The 20,665-nt window shown below is 44.0% G+C and overlaps 2 protein-coding genes across 13 annotated transcripts in view; one reads left to right on the top strand and one right to left on the bottom strand.

Moving 5' to 3' along the window:
* RGS20 (regulator of G protein signaling 20) overlaps positions 1–12,541 on the bottom strand; it is a 77,808-nt gene extending 65,267 nt beyond the window's left edge. The window contains exon 1 of the mRNA XM_033437659.2: positions 12,369–12,541. Coding sequence (XP_033293550.2) covers positions 12,369–12,541 — 173 coding nt within the window. The remainder of the gene's footprint in view (positions 1–12,368) is intronic.
* ATP6V1H (ATPase H+ transporting V1 subunit H) overlaps positions 1–20,665 on the top strand; it is a 136,023-nt gene that overhangs the window by 16,784 nt on the left and 98,574 nt on the right. For 10 of the 12 annotated variants that reach the window (XR_007472727.1, XR_007472729.1, XR_007472730.1 and 7 more), the window contains 5 exons: positions 117–305; positions 7,588–7,816; positions 16,029–16,271; positions 17,010–17,281; positions 18,639–18,782. Coding sequence is in view for 7 of the 12 variants with exons in the window: in XM_033437651.2 (XP_033293542.1) it covers positions 18,679–18,782 (104 nt within the window). In the remaining 5 variants the exon portion in view is untranslated. The remainder of the gene's footprint in view (positions 1–116; positions 306–7,587; positions 7,817–16,028; positions 16,272–17,009; positions 17,282–18,638; positions 18,783–20,665) is intronic. The other 2 variants (XM_004275018.4, XM_033437652.2) reach the window with 2 other exon arrangements.

Below are 20,665 nucleotides of genomic sequence, written 5' to 3'. Positions count from 1 at the left end.
CAGGCTGTGTAAGGGCTACCTAGGGTTTTATCATGCTGTTTTTCTCTGCTTTTGTGTATATTTGACATTTTCTGTCATGAAAAGATTTTTTAAAAGTCATGTTTTTTAACTTCTAGATGATGTGTCTCATGTCTTGTTAAATTGCAAAAGACAAGAAACAGTGGGACAGAATCTGCCCCAGTTGCGTACACATGGGTGTTCCGAGAAGGCCTGACGCCGAAGGGGACACCTGCACTCCATTTGTCCCCATCGTTGGGCCGGATCCACCAGTGTCACATTGGAGGAGCACAAAAATCAACAAACAGGTTGGTAAGAACAAGGGGAGCCGTTGTTCTGTCCAAGGCAGGCAGCCTGTGACGGGCCGGGAGGGCTGCGTGGGCTCTGTGCGAGCCTCTCCGAGCTGCCCGAGAACTTGTCAGAGGACCCTGATTTCTTCGAGCTGGACATGGCTGAATTGGATGGCTTTGCCCAGTATTTTATTATTATTATTTTTTATTATTTTTTAAAATTTTTGGCTGCGTTGGGTCTTCATTACTGCACACGGGCTTTCTCTAGTTGCGGCGAGCGGGGGCTACTCTTCCTTGCGGTGCACGAGTGTCTCACTGCGGTGGCTTCTCTTGTTGCAGAGCACAGGCTCTAGGCGCGCAGGCTTCAGTAGTTGTGGCTCATGGGCTCGCAGTTGTGGCTCGCGGGCTCTAGAGTGCAGGCTCAGTAATTGTGGCGCACGGGCTCAGTAGTTGTGACTTGCAGGCTCTAGAGCACAGGCTCAGTAGTTGTGGCACACAGGCTTAGTTGCTCCGCGGCATGTGGGACCTTCCCCGACCAGGGCTTGAACCCGTGTCCCCTGCATTGACAGGTGGATTCTTAACCCAGGGAAGCCCTGCCCGGCATTTTAAAAGGGGTGTTTTCCTTGAGGAAGCTGGAGGCTGCCACCGACTTGAAATGACACATTTTGGGGCCGTTCAGGACTCATAGCTGTCATTAATTTCCTTTGCGACATGAGACATTTGGCTGAAGAAAGATTTTAACAGTGACCTCAGGTTAAAGAGGTCAGGAGAAAACTTTACGTCTCTGATTAGGGTTTCACCCACGTGGTGGGAAGGAAGCAGGGCAATCATGCATTTCTATCTACTAATCAGTCAGCCAATCAGTATTGACTGGGCTCTTACCACGTGCCCAGCAGGTGTGAGGCCCCACCTGTAGAGGGGAATAACTAGGTTAATAACTGTGCTGGGAGAAACCGGCTACACATCAAGCACGTGGGTCCTGGGGGTGCCCCAGGGAAGCCTGGATCATTGGACGCACGTTGTTTTTCAATATTCAAAGTATCTGATAAAAAAAAAAACCAACCAAATGAAATTATATGGGACAGGTATAACTGTGGTGATTTCATAGAGGATAAAACCAATACTCAGAGAATCGAACCCAACTTGGACCTGCATTCAAAGCCCATGCTTGCCATTCCAAAGAGATTGCTTTGTGGCATCTCACTGCCTGGTGGCGGTTTGGACCTGGGCAGGCCGGAAGGATGCGCGTAACTGAGCTCCTGTAGTTGGGATAAAGGACGTCTTCGAGTCATCAGACTTTGATTAGTTACAGCCCAGCCGCAAGTTTTACTAGTTTGAAAGCCTGCAGTGCTTGCATTTCCACCAGATGTCAGCGTTTACCGTCCCTCACTCCCTCCAGTCTTTTAAAAAACAAGGGAGCGCTGCGTTGCTCTTGGGGTCCTCAGCGTGGTGATTGCATCTGCGCCTGAGGTGGAGGGTTGTGTGGCAAGAAAGCCGCTGGGCACTGAATCTTGACTCAGCGAGGAGGAATTTGAAAATGGAGTCAGCCTTCCACTTCCCCGATTTCCTACAATCCAAAGGCATTCTTTTTTTTTTTCTCTCCCCCTTGTGATTTCATGTCTGTAAAAAACAGCCCATTTCTGATGGATGAGCCAAGGAGAGTTATCTGGCCTTTGGCCGAGACTGCATCAGACAGAGGAGGTTCTGGGGTGAAGGGAGGACACAGGGAGGATGCAGGGCGGCCGCGGTAGAAGCCCCGGCCAGATGGGGCTGGGGCGGGACCAGGCCACAGCGTGGCTTCTGGGGAGGGACCAGAGGCCGCCAAACACCGGGTCAGAGTTTATTCGCCCCCGATTACACTCTTGGAAGAGTTCATGCTCGGGGATCTAATACTAGCATTCCCTGCAGATTTTGTGAGCAGGAATGATACATTAGTTCATTTACATCTAAGTGCCAAATGAACGTGAACTTCCTTTGTTTCCTAATGGGAGAAACCAGGCCAGAATGAGAGGCTGAGATGCCCAGGGTATGCCTGGGGGTACTGGGGAAGGTGTGCGTGGGCGCAGAGGGAGGAGGGCCAGAATGAGAGGCTGAGATGCCCAGGGTATGCCTGGGGGTACTGGGGAAGGTGTGCGTGAGGGCAGAGGGAGGAGGGCCAGAATGAGAGGCTGAGATGCCCAGGGTATGCCTGGGGGTACTGGGGAAGGTGTGCGTGGGGGCAGAGGGAGGAGGGCCAGAATGAGAGGCTGAGATGCCCAGGGTATGCCTGGGGGTACTGGGGAAGGTGTGCGTGGGCGCAGAGGGAGGAGGGCCAGAATGAGAGGCTGAGATGCCCAGGGTATGCCTGGGGGTACTGGGGAAGGTGTGCGTGGGCGCAGAGGGAGGAGGGCCAGAATGAGAGGCTGAGATGCCCAGGGTATGCCTGGGGGTACTGGGGAAGGTGTGCGTGGGCGCAGAGGGAGGAGGGCCAGAATGAGAGGCTGAGATGCCCAGGGTATGCCTGGGGGTACTGGGGAAGGTGTGCGTGGGGGCAGAGGGAGGAGAAATTCTCATCTCCCGGTTGGACCCAGGCTGATGGCTGTGGAGCCGGGGAGACCTTTGCTTCCTTCCCTCATAACCTGCCTCTCTCAATGTTGTCAGAATATACATGGGGCAATGATGGGCCCCCAGAGCCTGGGCTCCCCGAGGGGCCAACAAATGACGGACATGCCTGGCTTTCTTCTCTGAGACAGAAACTCTGAGAAAGGGGAGCCCTACAGATTTTGCTGACACTAGTGAGTTGTTAAAAACAGTCACTTTGCAGCTATTTTTAGGAAAAGACAAAAACAGAGAAAAGGCAGTGATAGGACCTGGCTCTTGTTTGCTGATCGTATCCTTATTTGTCAATCCAGCAAACTTGTTCTGCAGCAAAAGTGTCCGTATAATTAAGTACAGGATGGTGCTGACGGAACAACGCTCTCTCTTCCACTGAAAACTTCAAAAAATACATCCTTCAGAACATGTGACCTTCTGGGCAAATGGTCGCAGATCAGAGTCTCAAATAAACAGGACTAAATCTAACTTGCAGAAGCAGAGAGAGCAGATTTATTACAGAACTGGGAAATGTGGAGCGAAATTGGTAATATCAAATGCTTTTGATCGTTTCTTTCTAGTCATGTTTTATTCATTCCATTTGGCCATATTTTGCTCAACGATTTTTTACATAACCTCAAGCAACCTTTCCTGATAACTTACAGGTAAAAATAGTCATGTCCCCATGTGTCTGAGTTATCAGGTGACCCACACTGGATCCATCTGGTCTGACTCAAGAGAGCAGAGAGGGTCCCACGAAAACTTCAGCGTCCACCCATGTCCCCTCGGGGAGGGGATGTATGGGGAGTGTACAGTTGTGGAGGGCCTATCCACGGATCTTTGCTAATTAGGGATAAACAGAGGAGAAGGATGGATTTATCTCTGAGATGTGATCATAAAGCCCTTGGGCGATAGATGTCAAGATGCCCGAACTCAAACATCGAAATCGGGGCTCTCTCCTTTGAGTACGTGGTTGCCTTCGGAGGTCCACACGCTGCTTCAAAGTTGCAGTCCCTTAAAACTCGTGCTGGACAGCTATTTAAGGCTGTCTCACAGCCGACGGAATGGCCAGGGCTGTTGACCCAGGCGTAGGCACCAGACCCCCCTGGGTTGGACTCTCTCTCCTGGGCACTGGCAGTGAGGCCGTGGAGAGGCAGCGACAGCCGAGTCTTGGTCTGAGCCTTTTCCACCACCTTCCACGGACCCCCGGGGTCAGGTTTCTGAGCTGCTCGGCTCCTGCCTCCCTGCTGTGTACTTTTCTCTTGTAGTCAGGTGCCGTTTGAACGGGCAGCTACAAAAATGTGTTGAGACTACGCTTATGATATTTAATTCACTCTGTCTGTTTTTGAATAACGGTCCTTAGAATGGTCTCTCACTTGAAAATGAATCCTTATGATTTTTAGTGTTGAGAATTCAAAATCACATCAGCAAAATAGATTCTTACGGAAAAACGTATTTGGTTACATCATCGACGTCAAATTAAGTTGCTTACGTAGTCTGCAATTTGGGTTTTTACTCTTGAATATTTGAATATATGCCAATTGTCACTGCGAAGTTTAAACTATTATCTTTCAACGTAGTTGCTTCATTTTAAAACTACTTATTTCAGTCATTTAAAATGCAGTAACTATAAAACCATTTTGCAGAGGTTTCTAAAATAAGCTCTCAAATGATACAAGCCTAATCGGAATAGCTTTATGTGCGGAATGGAAATAAACGGTTCGTATTGAACCTATAACACAAGATTACTATCTAAGATTCCCGGTAAATTTCATCTACATCTTTACCCTGCAAGAAGGCAAAACTTTAAATATTCTAATATGTTTGCAGTGGTTTTATGGTTTGGTGAAGGCTGGCTTGATTTTGGCAGGAAAGCCAACATGATGTTATGAGATCTTTTGCACAATGGAAATGAGACTTAGATATATTTCTTCCTAACCATAAATTTAAAATCTGAGAGCGATAAAATTTATGAATAAAAGTCTAAACAGCACGCCGAGGCCAACAAGGACTTTTTACAGTATACTTTTTAGACTTCCAGACAGGATCTTTTTGCCATTTAAAATTTTTTCTGCAAGGTTAAGTTCAATCTTGCTATCCAGTGAAAGTCTAAAGCATATACTAGCTGCTCCCACTGTGGTATATATATAAATAGAATATGGAAAGCTGTATTTATGTATTTATTTAATTTGTTATTTAATTTTAAAGGGTAAATTCTAAGCTCTAGTCTTTGTGATTTTTAACAAAAATGTTTTTATTATGTTAATTTTCAAAATTAAAACAAATAATAAACTGAGCAAATAACCAACAAACCCTCATACCCGTCACTGTTTCAAGAGTTATCGGCATGTTGCCAGTTGTGCTTCGCCTCCTATCTGCCCTACCTTCCTCTCCTCCAGGATTATCTTAAAACAAGTTGAAAGTCACAGTCATTTGTTCTGCAAACACTTCCGCGTGCCTCTTGGGACTTTTTAAAAAGCATAACTGCAGTCCCGTTTGAGCTGGACATTCTTTAGACAGCCAAGGGGACATCACTGCCTTTCCCTTTGGTGGCATCTGGCTCCACCGCCTCAAAGGCGCCTCTCCCTCTGCTTTAGAGATGCTGTCCAGGCAGAATTCTTCCAGCTTTCTTCCACCAGACACGAGGAGTGAGGCCCGATGTCTCCTTCCTCCCTTGCTCTGCCAGTTAATCTGGAGAGGTAAGCCTCTTCCCTCATTCTTTTCCCCTTTCTTTTTATGATATAACCAGACTTCTAAAGAATAGTCACACTTTACAGTCACTTTTTACCTCTATTAGTTCCATCTGATTAACTGTTTCAATAGTTACCACCAATCCCTCCGAACTGTGACTCTCATTCGTGGGTTCTCATTTTGCCCTATCTTTTGTTGCTCCGACAAGAATTTTCATGTGATTATACAGGAAGTGCAGTTGTGTCATGTGTCATCCACATCCTGGCATATCTTAAAATATCTTCCTCTTGTGTTAAGGCATGAATGACACCTGGCTATGAATAAGTCTTGAGACAGTATTTTTCATTTTTTTTTTGAAAGCTCTCTAGTTATAAGTCTATTGTTTTCAGTTATTTACTGCTTCAGAGAATTATAAAGTTTCTTTTTTGTTTCCTTGTAGGTAATCTCATTTTCCCCCTTTTGGATATTTATAGAAATAGTGTCTTAATTTTTGAAATTTGAACATTCTATGAAGATATTACTAGACTTAGTTTTTATTGTCTGACGGAATACAATATGTATTCTCAAATTATTATATGAAATCTTTATTTATATCAGGAATATAAAGTTGTATTTTTTAAAAAAATTGATTATTGCTATTTCACTGCTCAGATCCCCTTTTAATCTGTTCCTTTTATCTATCCCTAAGGTGAATTTTGAAGATCTGTCCTCCGTATCCCTTATTTCCTCTCCTCCCTCATAATTTTAATTTATCTTTCTTCTCTGTGTTCTGATAGACTTTTTCAAACATTTCTTTATTTTGATATTTCCTACTTTGATAATTTTAATTTTTGTGGTGTCTAATCTGCTATTAAAAGTCTCCCTCCTTTTCAAAATTGATAACAGGATGTCTTATCTCCATGTAAAACTTCCTTTTCTCCAGTTTTTGGTGATGTCTCAGTCATTTCAGAAATGCAACATCTGCTTGAATATTATAATGAATATAACACAGGCACGAGTTATTAAGACGTGTCTTCTGTGTCCTACGTGAGTATGCCGTGGTGGTTCAGTCAATGTCAACCGACAACAAAGCTACCAGTGGCAGCAGAAAGCACCCGGCTCCTTAGGCTGACTCTCCAGGCAGCGATGCTGGTTGGGCTGCAGAGAAGCCCTGTGTACCTCTCATCACACACCCTAGAAATCAAGCCGTGTGTGAGAATCCGGAGACACCAAAGAATAAGAGGCTTCTTACCATGTGCCCTGAGCCTGGTGTGACTGGTAACATACACGAAGCACTTCAGAGCCACCACTTTTAGAAATACTGCCATTCGTTTGTGTGTCCAGAAACTCTAGGTTTACAGTCTCAAGAAGAAAAGCTAAGGGCTTCCCTGGTGGTGCAGTGGTTAAGAATCCGCCTGCCAATGCAGGGGACACGGGTTCTAGCTCTGGTCCGGGAAGATCCCACGTGCCGCGGAGAAACTAAGCCCGTGTGCCACAACTACTGAAGCCTGTGCTCTAGAGCCTGCAAGCCACAACTGCTGAGCCCACAAGCCACAACTATGGAGCTCGTGCTCCACAACAGGAGAAGCCACTGCAATGAGAAGCCCGCGCACTGCAACAAAGAGTAACCCCTGCTCGTTGCAACTGGAGAAAGCCCACGCGCAGCAACGGAGACCCAGCACAGCCAAAAATAAATAAATATATTCATTTTTTAAAAAAAAAGAAAGAACAAAAGCTAAGTTTCAAACTCAAGCTAAGTTAGAAAACTACCTAATGCTATATATCCTCTAACCCATTCTCATTCAGAAAAACTTCAGACGAGCAAAGAAGCCCATAAACATAGTCTACCTTTGCTCAGCCGAATTATTTGGTGGCGCTGGTGGAGATGTTTGCCTCTAAAAATAGAATCCAGCGGGGAAAACCCAATCTTTAACGTAAAAGCCTGAAAGACAATTATTTAAATGTTAAAAAAAGTTGGTAAACATGATCAAACCTTGTATTTAAAAGTTTTCATCTAAAACTTTGAAGAATAGGACTGATGTGGATCTTTTTTGTATAGTTGTTTTCAGAGTAGAAAAATCTTGCGGAGAATGAAGACGCTGACACTGGGTTTTACACGATATTCCCACTGGCGGGAAGAATCACATTTTCCCAGAAGTCCCTGAGTCTGGAGCCTGGTGAGCCCTCCTGCCTTTGCTCCCCTGGAAACACCTGCAGTAGGAACCCAAGGATTCCCGGCTCACCCGTGCGCGCCAAGGACGGAAGATGTAGCCACGACAGACTTCCAGGTGAGCCTTTCCCTAAGCGGGTTTGCGAGCCTCTCAGGTGTTAAGCAAATTGGTACCGAATTCTTTTCAGAGGGTCTTCGGAAAGATAAGAACCACCTTTGTCCTTCTCAGCGAACTTACCCTTTCACAACTGGAGGCAGGACAGAACAATTTTGTCTTCTGAGTACGTTCATGTGAAGGTGCTGGATACTAGAAGCATAATTCCTTTCTCACTAAGGTATTTTTTCCTCTCTTCTTTCTTCTATCGTTTTTGCCACACAAAGCTCCGCTGTCTTCGTAGGTGCCCTTTGGGGCCTTGGAATTGGTTTCTCTCCTTTTACTGTGTAATGTCTCAAAACAAGTGCTTTGATCAGACGCCCAAGGGGTCACACATCTGGAACAGGAGAGCACTTAGGAGTCTGTGCTCTTAGAGGGGCATCGACATTGAAATGATACGAACAGTAATTTTGTGTAGAACACTTTCTTGTCTAAGCTCTGCCCACTTTTATTACTGGGAAGGAATGCACACACATATGCGTATATATCTGTATTGATGGATGGATGGGTCGATGACTTGACTTATTGCCAGTGTGGCTGGAAAGTTTCCTCTCTGTCTCTCACGTTTACTATTAGAAAGAGTGACTGGTCCAGGGAGCACCCCACCTCCCGCTTGTACTTTGTGCCCTGAATGGAAGGAAGCAAAAATCCTTGTGGAGAAAAAAGAATTCTGACGAAGCCAAGTTCGTGAGTGTGTGTGTGTGGTGTGTGTGCGTGTGTATGTTTGGGGAATGTTAATTTATTTTGTAGTAAACTAGTGGCCGTGTTGGGCTGCTTTGGGCAGAATGCACAGAGAAATCACTATCGAGGCTACTGGCTTCAAGCCCACGAGATTATAGCCTGCTTCTAAAACACTGCCAGCATCTATCGAATTAGTAATGACATCAGTGTCAGAAAAACCTAGGTTCAAATCACCACTCAGCTGACTTCACACATGGAACCAAAAGTTTTTCCAAACTTGTTTTCTCATCTCTAAAACAGGTCTAACGACGTCAGTGCTACTGACCTAATGAAATTGGTTAAGAATTCAAATAAAAAGAACAACAGGAAGAACCACAGTGAATGTAGGCAACACATTTATGCAACACATAAATGTATTGTTATTTCAGTCTAACCTGCCTTTGGAGGGCTTTTACTTTTTTTTTTTTATTTTGAAATAATTATAGATTCACCGGAAGTTCCCAAAAAGAATCTACACAATGGTCCCACGCACTTTTCATCCAGTTTCGCCCAATGGGAACTTCATAAGTCGTACAACATCAAAACCAGGAGACTGACATTGGTACAATTCTAAGAGCTTACTCAGATTTCACGAGTGTGTGTGTGAGTGTAGTTCTATGCAATTTTATCACATGTGTAGGTTTGTGTAACCACCGAAATCAAGATAAAGAAGTATTTCATCCCTGCAAAGCTCCCTCAAACCACCCCTTTGTATCTGCATCCACCACCCTCGCCATTCTAGTCTTTGGTAATCGCTAATCTATTCTCCATTTCTCTAATTTTATTTTAACAATGTTATATAAATGGCATCATACAGAATGTGACCTTTTGGGATTGGCTTTTTTCACTCAGCCTCATTCCCTGGAGACCGATCCCAGGGGCAGTGTTAGTAGTTCATTCCTTTTGTGTATCAGTAGTTGATTCCTCTTAGTTGGTTCATCGTGTTCCACGGCACGGATGTACCACAGTTTATTTAATCCTTCATCCCTTGAAGGACTTTTGGGTTGTTTCTAGTTTTTGGCTATTATGAGTAAAGCTGCTGTGAACATTAGCATATGGAGTCTGTGTGAACATAGGTTTTCATTTCTCTGGGATAAACGCCCAGTAGTGAAATTGCTGGACCATACGATAGTTGCATGTTTAGTTTTGTGAGAAACCGCCAAATTGTTTTCCACACTGCCTGTACCATTTTGCCGTCCTACCAGCAATCTTTGAGTGATCTAGCATCTCTGCATCCTTGCCAGAAATTGGTTTCATCACTATGTTTCATTTTAGCCATTCTGATAGGTGAGTAGTGATATTTCATTGTGTTTTTAGCTTGCATTTCCCTAGTGGTAGTGATGCTATCTTTTCATGTGTTTATTTGCTGTTTGATGAAATGCCTGTTCACGTCTTTTGCCCATATCCTACTTGGAATGTTTGGGTTTTTTATTCTTGAGTTTTGAGAGTTCTTTATATTTCTAATTACAAGGTCTTTGTCAGATATGGGGTTTGCAAATATTTTCTCCAAGTCTGTAGCTTGTCTCTACATTCTCTTAAATAGGGTCTTTGGCGGAGCAAAGGTTTTTATTTTTGATGGGATCCAATTTATCAATTTTTCTTCCATGAACTATGCTTTTGCTATATAAGAGCTCTGCCTGGGCTTCCCTGGTGGCGCAGTGGTTGAGAGTCTGCCTGCCGATGCAGGGGACACGGTCCGGGAGGATCCCACATGCCGCGGAGCAGCTGGGCCCGTGAGCCATGGCCGCTGAGCCTGCGCATCCGGAGCCTGTGCTCCGCAACAGGAGAGGCCACAGCAGTGAGAGCCCCGCATGCAGCAAGAAAAAAAAAAAAAAGAACTCTGCCTGCCTTAGGTTATAAAGATTTCCTGTCATTTTTTTCCTAAAAGTTTTACAGATAGTTGTGCATTTAAGACCGTGGCCTCTGGGCATCTAGACACATTTCAGCCCATGTTTTGCTTACTTCTCTCCATTTCTAGATATTATTTCCTGTCTACCTTAAATGTCACCTTTTCCACTCTTTCATTAGGCCTTTTTCAGTTGTTTTACTCCATATCAATCATATTCCATCTCAGCGTCTTACTGATTGAAAGGGTGTAATCACATAGATAACCTCTAGTATTGGCAGGACTCATGCTGATAGGATGCAGTTTTGATAATACTGTGAGTCTGTAGAGAGGAAGGACAACATCTTTCTCTTTCTCAAAACTTAGCCCAAGGTTTTGCAGATAGTAGGGACTCAGTGATATTTGTAGAATTAAGTGCATTGAGTTCTACCATCCTGATCCTTGCTAGATGAAGGGACATGGCCACCTCAATGTGCATCTATGTTCAGACGCAATAGAAAAAGGCAACACTGAGTGGAGAGGCCAGTAGCATCCCAACTGGATCACTCCTGACTGCTTGCACCTGCTGCTGCACAGGCTGGGACCTGATTACCTGGGTTAATGAGGTCAGGATGGCAGCTCGGAGGGCCCAGCACCCCAGGGCTGTCGATTCCAGGACGCTGTCGGAATGTGTACTGCACGTTCATAGATACTTTCCAGTCCTTTGCCTATGACTCTGCTTAAAGCATACTCTCCAAGGCAGTTAGATCTTTGACATTATATGTGTGTATGCACATATTATATATATACATACATGTATATTATATACATGCACACACGACATATACTGTTATTGCCGCCTGCTTCCTCAGCGTTGTCTCCAAATTCTACCTTTTAGAAATCTCTTTTGTGTGTGTTGCCTTCATTTAGATGCCCATTAATTAAGGACTTCTGGCCATTCTATCCCATTTCATTCTAGTTTCCTAAAGACCTAGTGTTTCGGTGATAGGAGGAGGTGTGGAAATTCATGTATTATTTGTCTGAAAGCTCGAAAGTAAAGGTCAGTACATTCCTACAGAAAAAGGTTCCTAATGACTAAAAAAACCCACAATTTTTCTTCTCCTTGTGCCAATCGGTTAAAATAACATTGGGGAGAGGGCAGATCCAGATACTTAGAGTCTACAAATAAATAATGATTATTATGAGGATATGAGCATAGGGACAGATAGATTTTCTAGTGCTACAGGATTTGGACAGGTTTGCTGTCGTAGGATTTGCAGCATTTAATTCTGAGTTCTGATCATTATTTGTCAGAGGTATTAACACGTGCCCATCTCTCCACATGAATAACCTTTTAAGAGGTGGTTCTATTTATAGTTAAGAGGATTTACAGACTTAAACTGTACTTTCTGCAAAGATACACACAATACTGAGCAGGAAAATGGTTACTCTTTAGGGAAATCGTGTTATCTAGTGGCAGAAATTCACGCTTAGGAAATTCACCTAGGAAACTATGACTTTAGGAAAAAAAACCCTAAGCCCCTTAATGTTCTTATGTGCCTGTATTAGTTTATCAGTTTGTTTTCTCGAGCAATTTTTGTAGAAAGCTTTTCATTACTATATGGTATATAATTTTTATATCAGAGAAAAATATCTAAGGGTTAATATCAAGAACCACAAAAATCTATGTCTAGGTTTTTTGCTTTTTAAAACATTACCTCCTGAAACATACAAACAAACAAAATGTGATTGTTTGCCTTGGTAAAGGGAAGTTGTTTAGATTGGAGAAAACTGGAAGGATCAGGTAATTATTATCAAGGTTCTAGTTTCTCTCTTGGGTTTGGTTTGGAAGCATTTTTGATAAATCATCAATAAGATAAAATGATCACTGGCACTAAAGCTTGCTTGCGGTTTTATATTCTTTCTGGATAAACCCTTTCCTTGTCAAGAAAGGTCACGGACTGTGGAGATGGTCTTACCTTGACATTGTGCCTGGCTATGGTGCCTCCTTCATTTTCCACTGTTTGATGAATGTTCGCATTATATTCCTCAGCCCTGGGCGGGAGCAGAAATTGTATCGGCATAGATGGTCTGGAGAAATGTTTCTGGAGTTCTTCTTGGTTGTCTGGGGAAAGCCTAGGCATGTTTTTACAATAAAGTCTCCAAATGAGTCCTGTAGCTTGATTTTAACACCACCAGCCCAGGGTCCACTCTGTTTCTCTTCCTTTGGCTGGTGCTGGTGTGTCGCTCAGTCTGCTGGGCTCCTCCCTGCAAAGTTACATCAACTGAAGCAAAAGGATTATCTGTGTTGTGGGTCAGCAGTTTATCCACAGACCATTAGCTCTATTCCAGGCTGAGCCTCTGATTTTGAGCATCCAGGTATGTTATGACTGCCCTCTACAGGTAGCAGCGTATTCCTAATTCAAGTTGAATGCTAAATCAAAACTGAAAGACATGATTCAGATGATACATTGCTTAGTATATCATGATAAAGGAAATAGATTGCGTGGCAAAGTTCTGTGTTCGTAGTGTGTGATACTTGACAATTTGGGGCTATACACTCAAGAGGCAGAGGAGCCACCTGGTCTATCTAGGTCTCTTAAAAGGTCCCTTTAGTAGCAGTCAGCTTTGTGGATGGAAATGTGTGCTAAACTCATACCCAAACTTAAGCCCAAGGATTATTACACTTTTTACTTAGGTCATATAGAATTAGTTGAAGTGGTTTTCTTAGGTGGTAACTAGTCCTCTAATGATTAAGCCAAGACTTGGCTTCTACATCATGCTTCCTATTCGTAAAGTGCTTTATAAAGATAAGATTATTAAACAGAGTGCAAATAGATAGACCGTAATACCTTTTTCTCAAATGGTATCTAATACCCAAGTAGCCTCTGCTGGCTCTGGGGGTACACAGAGGTAAGGATCCCAGGTATGTATTACTGGGGACTACAAACTGGAAAAGTTTCCTTTATAAAATGATCCCAGGCCCCCAACACTGACATACAAAACTAACACAATCCCCAGCAACATCCCAGCTCCCTTTTTTGCAGAAATTGACCAAGCTGATTCTAAAGTTTATATGACATTGTAAGAGACCCAGAATATCCAAAACAATCTAAAAAATAAGAACAGAGTTAGAGAATTCACACTTCTCAACTTGAAAAATTACTACAAAGCTACAGTAACTAAGACTGGGGTGCTGGCATAAGGATAGACACATATATCAACGTTTTGAGAGTCCAGAAATGAACCCACACATTTACGGTCAGTTGATTTTTGACGAAGGTGCCAAGACAATTCAATTGGGAAAGAACTGTCTTTTCTGCAAATGGTGCTGGAACAACGGGACGGCCTCAGGCATAAAAATTAAGTTGGACCTCACACCACATTAAAAACTGAACTTGGACTTCCCTGGTGGCGCAGTGGTTAAGAATCTGCCTGCCAATGCAGGGCACATGGGTTCGAGCCCTGGTCTGGGAAGATCCTACATGCTGCAGAGTAACTAAGCCTGTGCGCCACGACTACTGAGCCTGCGCTCTAGAGCCCGCGAGCCACAACTACTGAAGCCCGTGTGCCACAACTACTGAGCCCGCGTGCCACAATTACTGAAGCCCGTGCGCCTAGAGCCCGTGCTCTGCAACAAGAGAAGCCACCGCAATGAGAAGCCCGCACACCGCAACGAAGAGTAGCCCCCGCTCGCCGCAGCTAGAGAAAACCTGCGTGCAGCAACGAAGACCCAACGCAGCCAAAAATAAATAAATAAATTTATTAAAAATAAACAACTCAAAATGAATCATAGACCAAAATATAAGAGTTAAGACTATAACACTCTTGAACGAAAACATAGGAGAAAATATTTGTGACCTTGCCTAAAATATTAGGCAAAGCCTTCTTAGGTTCAATACCAAAAGCGCAAGTGACAAAAGAAAAAAATAGGTATACTTGACTTCATCGAAATAAAAAACGTTTGCTCTTCAAAGGACATCATGAAGAAAGTGAAAAGACACCCACAAAATAGGGGAAAATATGGCAAATCATACATACATAATAAGGGACTTGTATCCAGAATATAAAAAGAGCTCTTAAAAAAAAACAACTAGAAATGAGTGAATTGTCTAAATAGACATTTCTCAAAAGAAGACATGCAAATGGCCAAAAAGCATATGAAAAGATGTTCAACATCTTTAGCCACTGGGGAAATGCAAGTCAAAATCACTAATGGATACCACATCGCACCCAACAGGTTGGCTTTAGTAAAAAAGACCATCACAAGTGATACGATGCAGAGCGACTGGGACTCTCACACGCTTCTGGTGGGAGTGTAGAATGACGCAGCCACTTTGGGAAACAGTCTGGCGGCAGCAATTCCCTTGTAGATATGCACTGAACCAAGAGAAGTGAAACATGTTCACCAAAGACACGCAAATGTCCAGTAATTGGAATCCACCCACATGCCCATCTACTGGTGAGCAGATAGACAAAGTGAGGTATATCCACACAATGGAATATTATTCAGCCATAAAAGGGAGTGAAGCACTGATACGTACCGCCACATGAATGAACCTGGAACATTGTGTTAAGTGGGAAGAGCCAGTCACAAAAGACCATATATTGTATAACTCCATGTATAAGAAAATGTCCAGAACAGGCAAATCTATAGATACGGAACGTACGGATACATTAGGGGTTGCCTAGGGTAGGAGGGTCTGGGGAGAGATGGAGAATGATGGCTAATGAGTAAGAGGTTTCTCTTAGGGGAGATGAAGAATGTTATTACACTGATTGCAGTGATGGTTGCCCAACCCTGGGAATAAACTGAAAATCTGAGGGTCTAAGGACCTGGTGTTTGGCTGTCGATTCTCAGAACGAAAATGGAATAGGTGGTATCAGTAGACTCAAATTGACCTGTATGATTTCCGGAGCTGGAAGGGACCATCAAGAGTGTCTTGTCCTCCTTCCCATCATCTTCTTCATTTTGTGGATGGGGAAACATGCGTGGGATATCAGGTGATGTGTCCAAGGGCTACATGTGATAGTACAGTTGGGACCAGCCTCCACATCTCCATACCCTGGGGCCGGAAACCATGGCTTTGCACCACCCTGCAAACCAAATCGTTTGCGTTTCTCTTTAAGGATGTCATTTAGGTCCACCAGCCTTTTCCTCACTTCCCCACTCTCATTTCTGCATCTTCTATTCTGGTGTCAAACATTGGAGGAAACATTTCCTTCGAACATTTGTTAATTTCTCTTAGTACTTTCCCGACACTTGTAAACATTCTCCCTCAGAAACTTCTTTCTACTTAAAAATTATTTGTATGACCGTTCTCTCATCTTCTTAAGTTTAATTTGTTAATGATTTTTATCTAAGTAAGTCTCCTAATAAAACATTGCGCACCCAGTGCTTCTGAGATCCTAGTAAACATTTTTTCATATTTGAGGGTGTGTGTGTGTGTGTGTGTGTGTGTACACTAGTGGAACTGCAGCATTGACTGGCATTCCCTGGAATTCTCTGTAAAGCAAGTGTCCTGGAGATTGCAGGAAGGAGAGTTTGTATGAGAAAAGAATTTTACAATTTGTTGAAGGTGAGTAAAGTACTTATTGACAAATGTGTATTTATTTTGCTTTATTCCCAAGTATAAGGACATTTCCTAAAGGGTCAGTGTAACAGGCAGGATGGAGAGACTTGCATCTAAGAGCATAAACATCTCAGAGTGCGTGGAAGCTGATGGATGTTAATCCATGCAACTCCTAGAGGAAGCTGAAGAAGGCAAGGAGATGGATCCTCCTCCAGCGCCTGGGGAGCGGCGTGGAGGACTCAGCCCAGCCAGACATCCGCAGCCGAGTGACACCCACCGCAGACTTCTGCCCTAGAGAACTGTAAGATAATACATTTGTGTTGCTTTAGGCCAGTAAATCTGTGGCAATTCGTTACAGCGGCAATAGAAAAAGAATGCAATATTATATACTATTCCTACTGTGTTTATTTGTAACCAGTGTATAATATTAGTTTTGTTTTCAAAACTTGACCTAAATTTAACATTTGTAGGAGAAATGTATTGGTTATACCTACAAATCTCTTTCAGCAGTTATCAAAAACAATATGCTATTATGTTATACCCGCTCACTAGTTGCAGTGTAGCGTTACTCATTGCTATCTTAAGACAAAGAGGGAAGCTGAGGCCTGGACTGGGGAAAACTTCGGCTCAAAACGGGGTTTTCAGAAAAATACAGGGTGCTATTAAATTTGAATTTTAATTAAACAGGAATAGTTTTGTTTTTTTAGTATAATTGCAGCTGTGGCATGGAACATCCACTGTTCGCTAAATCTGCAGCCCTAGGGCAAGATAACTTTTGTGACCCATGTCTCAGCATCAGTTTCATATTGAGACGCTGAATAAGAACGCCTGCTTCACTGACTTGTCAAACCCAAGTGAAAGTCAACCGATTTCAAAGCACTAAATTAAACTTTTCAGAATGACGGTTGAGCTAGATGAGTTTTGGCCCGGCTCTCCCCCTCAGACTCCGTCCCCGGGGCCGCCGGGTCTCGGGGTGCGGGGTCCCCGCGTGTCCGCCCCGCCCCCAGCCCCGCGTTCAGAGAAACCCTCTCGCGCGCAGGGCGCTCCTCTGGCTGTTTTGGGCCCTCCCGGCCCCCGTCTTCCGGGCGGTCACGTGCCTCGGCTCACGTGACCTGCGCTTCTGTTGTTCCACTGCGGCTTCCTCCTGCCAGTGAGGCCCTTCACGTCCGCTCGGTGCCGAATCGGGCTCGCTTTCTGGCGCTGCGTCCCCGCCGCCGCTCAGGCCTGCGGACTCGGCAGGAGACCCGACTCGGCGCCCCAGCACGCCAGCGGTCCCGACTCCGGACCGCCGCAACTTCCCGCCGCCTCGGGGTGAGTTGGAGGGTCCCGCGGGTTCGCTGGGTGAGGCCGCGCTCGGGTCGTGCCGTCTGCGGCCCCGGTCCCCGACTCCTACCCCGACCCCGGCGAGGCGAGCTTGCGGTTTCTCCGCTTTCCTGGAGCGCGCTGGGTTCTGCCGCCCAGGCGCCGCCTGCCTTCCTCCGGCCCCGGTTCCCCGATTTCCTGCCTTCCGGGCCTCAGCGGGGTTTTGGAAACTGCGGAGCCTTCCCCGCAGAGAAGGGCAGGGGAGAGAGGGTGGACGGGTGAAAGGTGTGCTTTCCCCAGGATTGGGCCGGCTGGGGGTTCGAGTTGTTCAGGGACCTAGGTGACCGCCCTGAGGCACCTTCAGCCGCCGCAGGAGGGGCCGCTGGGGCTGAGCCCGCTTGATTCCAGGTTCCAGCTTGGCCCGGACGGAGTCTGTTTTCACCTGGGCCCAGCCAGTCCGCATTGCCCGTGTTTGTTCATGCAGCACAGCCTCAGATGTAGAAGTTACTTCCAAACTGACTAACGTCATTGGGATCCTGGAATAGAATTTGGGGTGTGGTTTAAGCTTCTTTGTGGTCATAACTATGAGCTTCTATTTTGTAAACCGGAACTTATATTTTGTGTTGTGATAAAATCAGGCTGAAGCTTTTATCTTTAAGTTTAGGAGTGAGAATTACTTAAAAGCTCATTATTGTAGGATCATATTATCAGACCAGTCTCTCATTGTTGGCTGAGCCTAAACTGTAATCTTTATTTGTTTCAAAAAATTCTCCTAATATTGACTTCGAAGCTGCTATAAATTTTGATTGAAAAAAGAAAGCTCTGTCTTCTAAGATACTGCATTCCCACTTTGGGTGTTTTAATTTGAGTAAATAATGTTAGAAAGGACATGTAGGTTTTTCATATGCCACTTTAAGATTAGGCTTAGTAAATGTAAATAAAATAATTGGTCCTATCTGTACTATGCAGGTTCTTATTTTTTCTCTGTCAGAAGAGGAAAGTTGATCTCAACTGTATACATTTAAAATACTTTCCTATTTTGTATGCCTATTCTAAGCATGGTTTCTTAATTCAGTATCTTACATGGTTACTTTAAAAATCTTACTGCGATATTGGTGCCAATAATTAGAAAACCTTACGTGGAAAAGTAAAAACCTATAGAGAACACTTCTATGGAACAGTGCATAACGGGACAAGATTTGAAATATAATGGCATAACTATTTAATATTTAGGATATTTAGTATTTGAGTTGAATGCTTGTAGAGATTAAGGTGATAATGATGCTATTGCTAATAATAATAGTAGTAGTTGTTAAAAAAACAAACACACCTTGTATTCTGGTTTTCCCTTGCATCAAAATTGAAGGTCCGCAGAAAAACATTCAAGATCATAAATTTAGACCAAGATGGACATCCGGGGTGCCGTGGATGCAGCCGTTCCAACCAACATCATTGCTGCCAAGGCTGCAGAAGTTCGTGCCAACAAAGTGAACTGGCAGTCCTACCTTCAGTAAGTGCTGCTTTGCTGTGAATCATGGGTAATCATGTGCCTTTGCTTCAGACTTTTTCATGGTCATGCTTCTGTGAGAGAAATACTGGAAAAATACTAATAAATGTGGAAGAAAACACTTCCTCCTTAGAATAATTAGCTGTCACAGGGAGACAGCTTAGTGTGATGGAAACAGCTTGGGGCTCTGGTTGGGAGGCAGCAGTGGCCACAGCACTTCTGAGCTTCTCTGCCTGGAAAGTGGTACTGTTTGGATGAATAGGAAGCACAGGAGGAGTGTTCAGGCCCTGGAGGGAGGAAGAGGATGACTGGCAGAGCCTGCCCGACTCCCCCCCAGCCCCGTATGCCTTGGTGATCAGCGTGGGGACGGGTGGTGTTGCAGAAGGGCTCAGACAACTAGCAAAGAGCAGGCGATTGAGTTTCAAGACTTGAGTTTGAATTCTGGTTCTTGTGTCTACTAGTTTGCTGATCTTCGGCAAATCCCTTAACTCCTCTGAGATTCACTAAAGTAAATGTGAAATGGGGATACATATCCCATGGGAGCGTTGCTGAAATCGTGTATTTAAAGCATTAGCACAGTTGAATACAAGCACTGGTGTGTTGAATACATTCAATAAATTTTAGTTCTTTCCCCCTCCTTGTGTGTGTTAAGATTTAGCATGTGGGTGTTCTGTACTTATCTTAAAGTGAGTGATCATTTATCCTTGATCATACTTTATCATGTTGACTTTACTTCATATCTGTTTATTTTGGTATATTCATAACGGTGAGTTATTAAGGAAATTCAGTTAAGATTTGCATGCATATTTTGAAAAACAAATTGGGAAAGCTTTAGTTTTATATTTAGCAGTTTGCTTTGTTCTAAGAGGTGTATGCAGTGTACAAAAATGATCCCATTTATTTCTGTTAATTTAGTTACTCCTCACACATTTAATAACCACCTGCCAACTTTGAGGCATTATTTCCAGACTTTGGGGCTACAAAGAGATAAACTCATAGTCTAGTAAGGAAGTCAGGTATATAAACTGATCATTTGGAGATCAGCTGACCGTATGTTTAGGGGTCTATTTCTGGGCCCTAGGAACACAGTTTTAAATTCACTGTTGGAGGAATTAGAAATAACTGATAGTTCTATGCAGGAGTCAGATAATCACATTTGCCTTTTGGTTGGATTGTTCTTCCCTCAGTGTAGAAGGTAGATGTGTGGATAGTAAGCCTGGAGCTAGGGACAGGTTAGAGCAGTATTCGGGTTGTGGGAATGGCTAGAATTGGAGAGACTGGAGAAAATCTTAGTGATCAGTTTGATGTATGAGGGTGAAAAAGTATCTAGGATGAGTTCTGGTTTCCCGGTCTAAGGGAGTGGATCATGGTGAGGCCACAGGTTCAAGGGCAGGAGCGAGAGGGACTTCCGATGTTTCCTCTGGTCATCTGTATCTGTGTAATTGTTTACGTCCCCTGTGAAATGAGGATTTTGAGCTCTGTTTCCTAATCTTAGTCCAGAGTGTGTTTAGACTAGAAGACAAGGAGTTTCATGTTTATAAAGCCCGACTGTTTATAACCTAAATAGAATAATATTGAACTTGATCATAAAGCACTGGCTGACGGGCAGGCATTCCCTCACATTGGCATTTGGAATGTTCGTAGTTACAGGGAGATTTTTAATTGCTTTCTCTGCTGTTCCTCCTGTTCCATGGCCTCCCCACTACATAAGTCATAGTCTCCCTTTTTTCCTACTTCTGTCCTTTATTCTGTTGTCCAGCTCGTGGGTTTCCTTTATAGAAGCCATCTACTCTGTATGTCTGTACACAGATGCTCCCCACGTGTCAGCCGTGTGCCTCTGTTGAGCTGGCTGTGGGGACACTAGTGGGAGTGAGATGTCCTCCCCC

The sequence above is a fragment of the Orcinus orca genome, chromosome 17 (assembly GCF_937001465.1).
Source record: "Orcinus orca chromosome 17, mOrcOrc1.1, whole genome shotgun sequence".
NCBI lineage: Eukaryota > Metazoa > Chordata > Mammalia > Artiodactyla > Delphinidae > Orcinus > Orcinus orca.
This window is presented reverse-complemented; position numbering and strand designations above follow the sequence as displayed.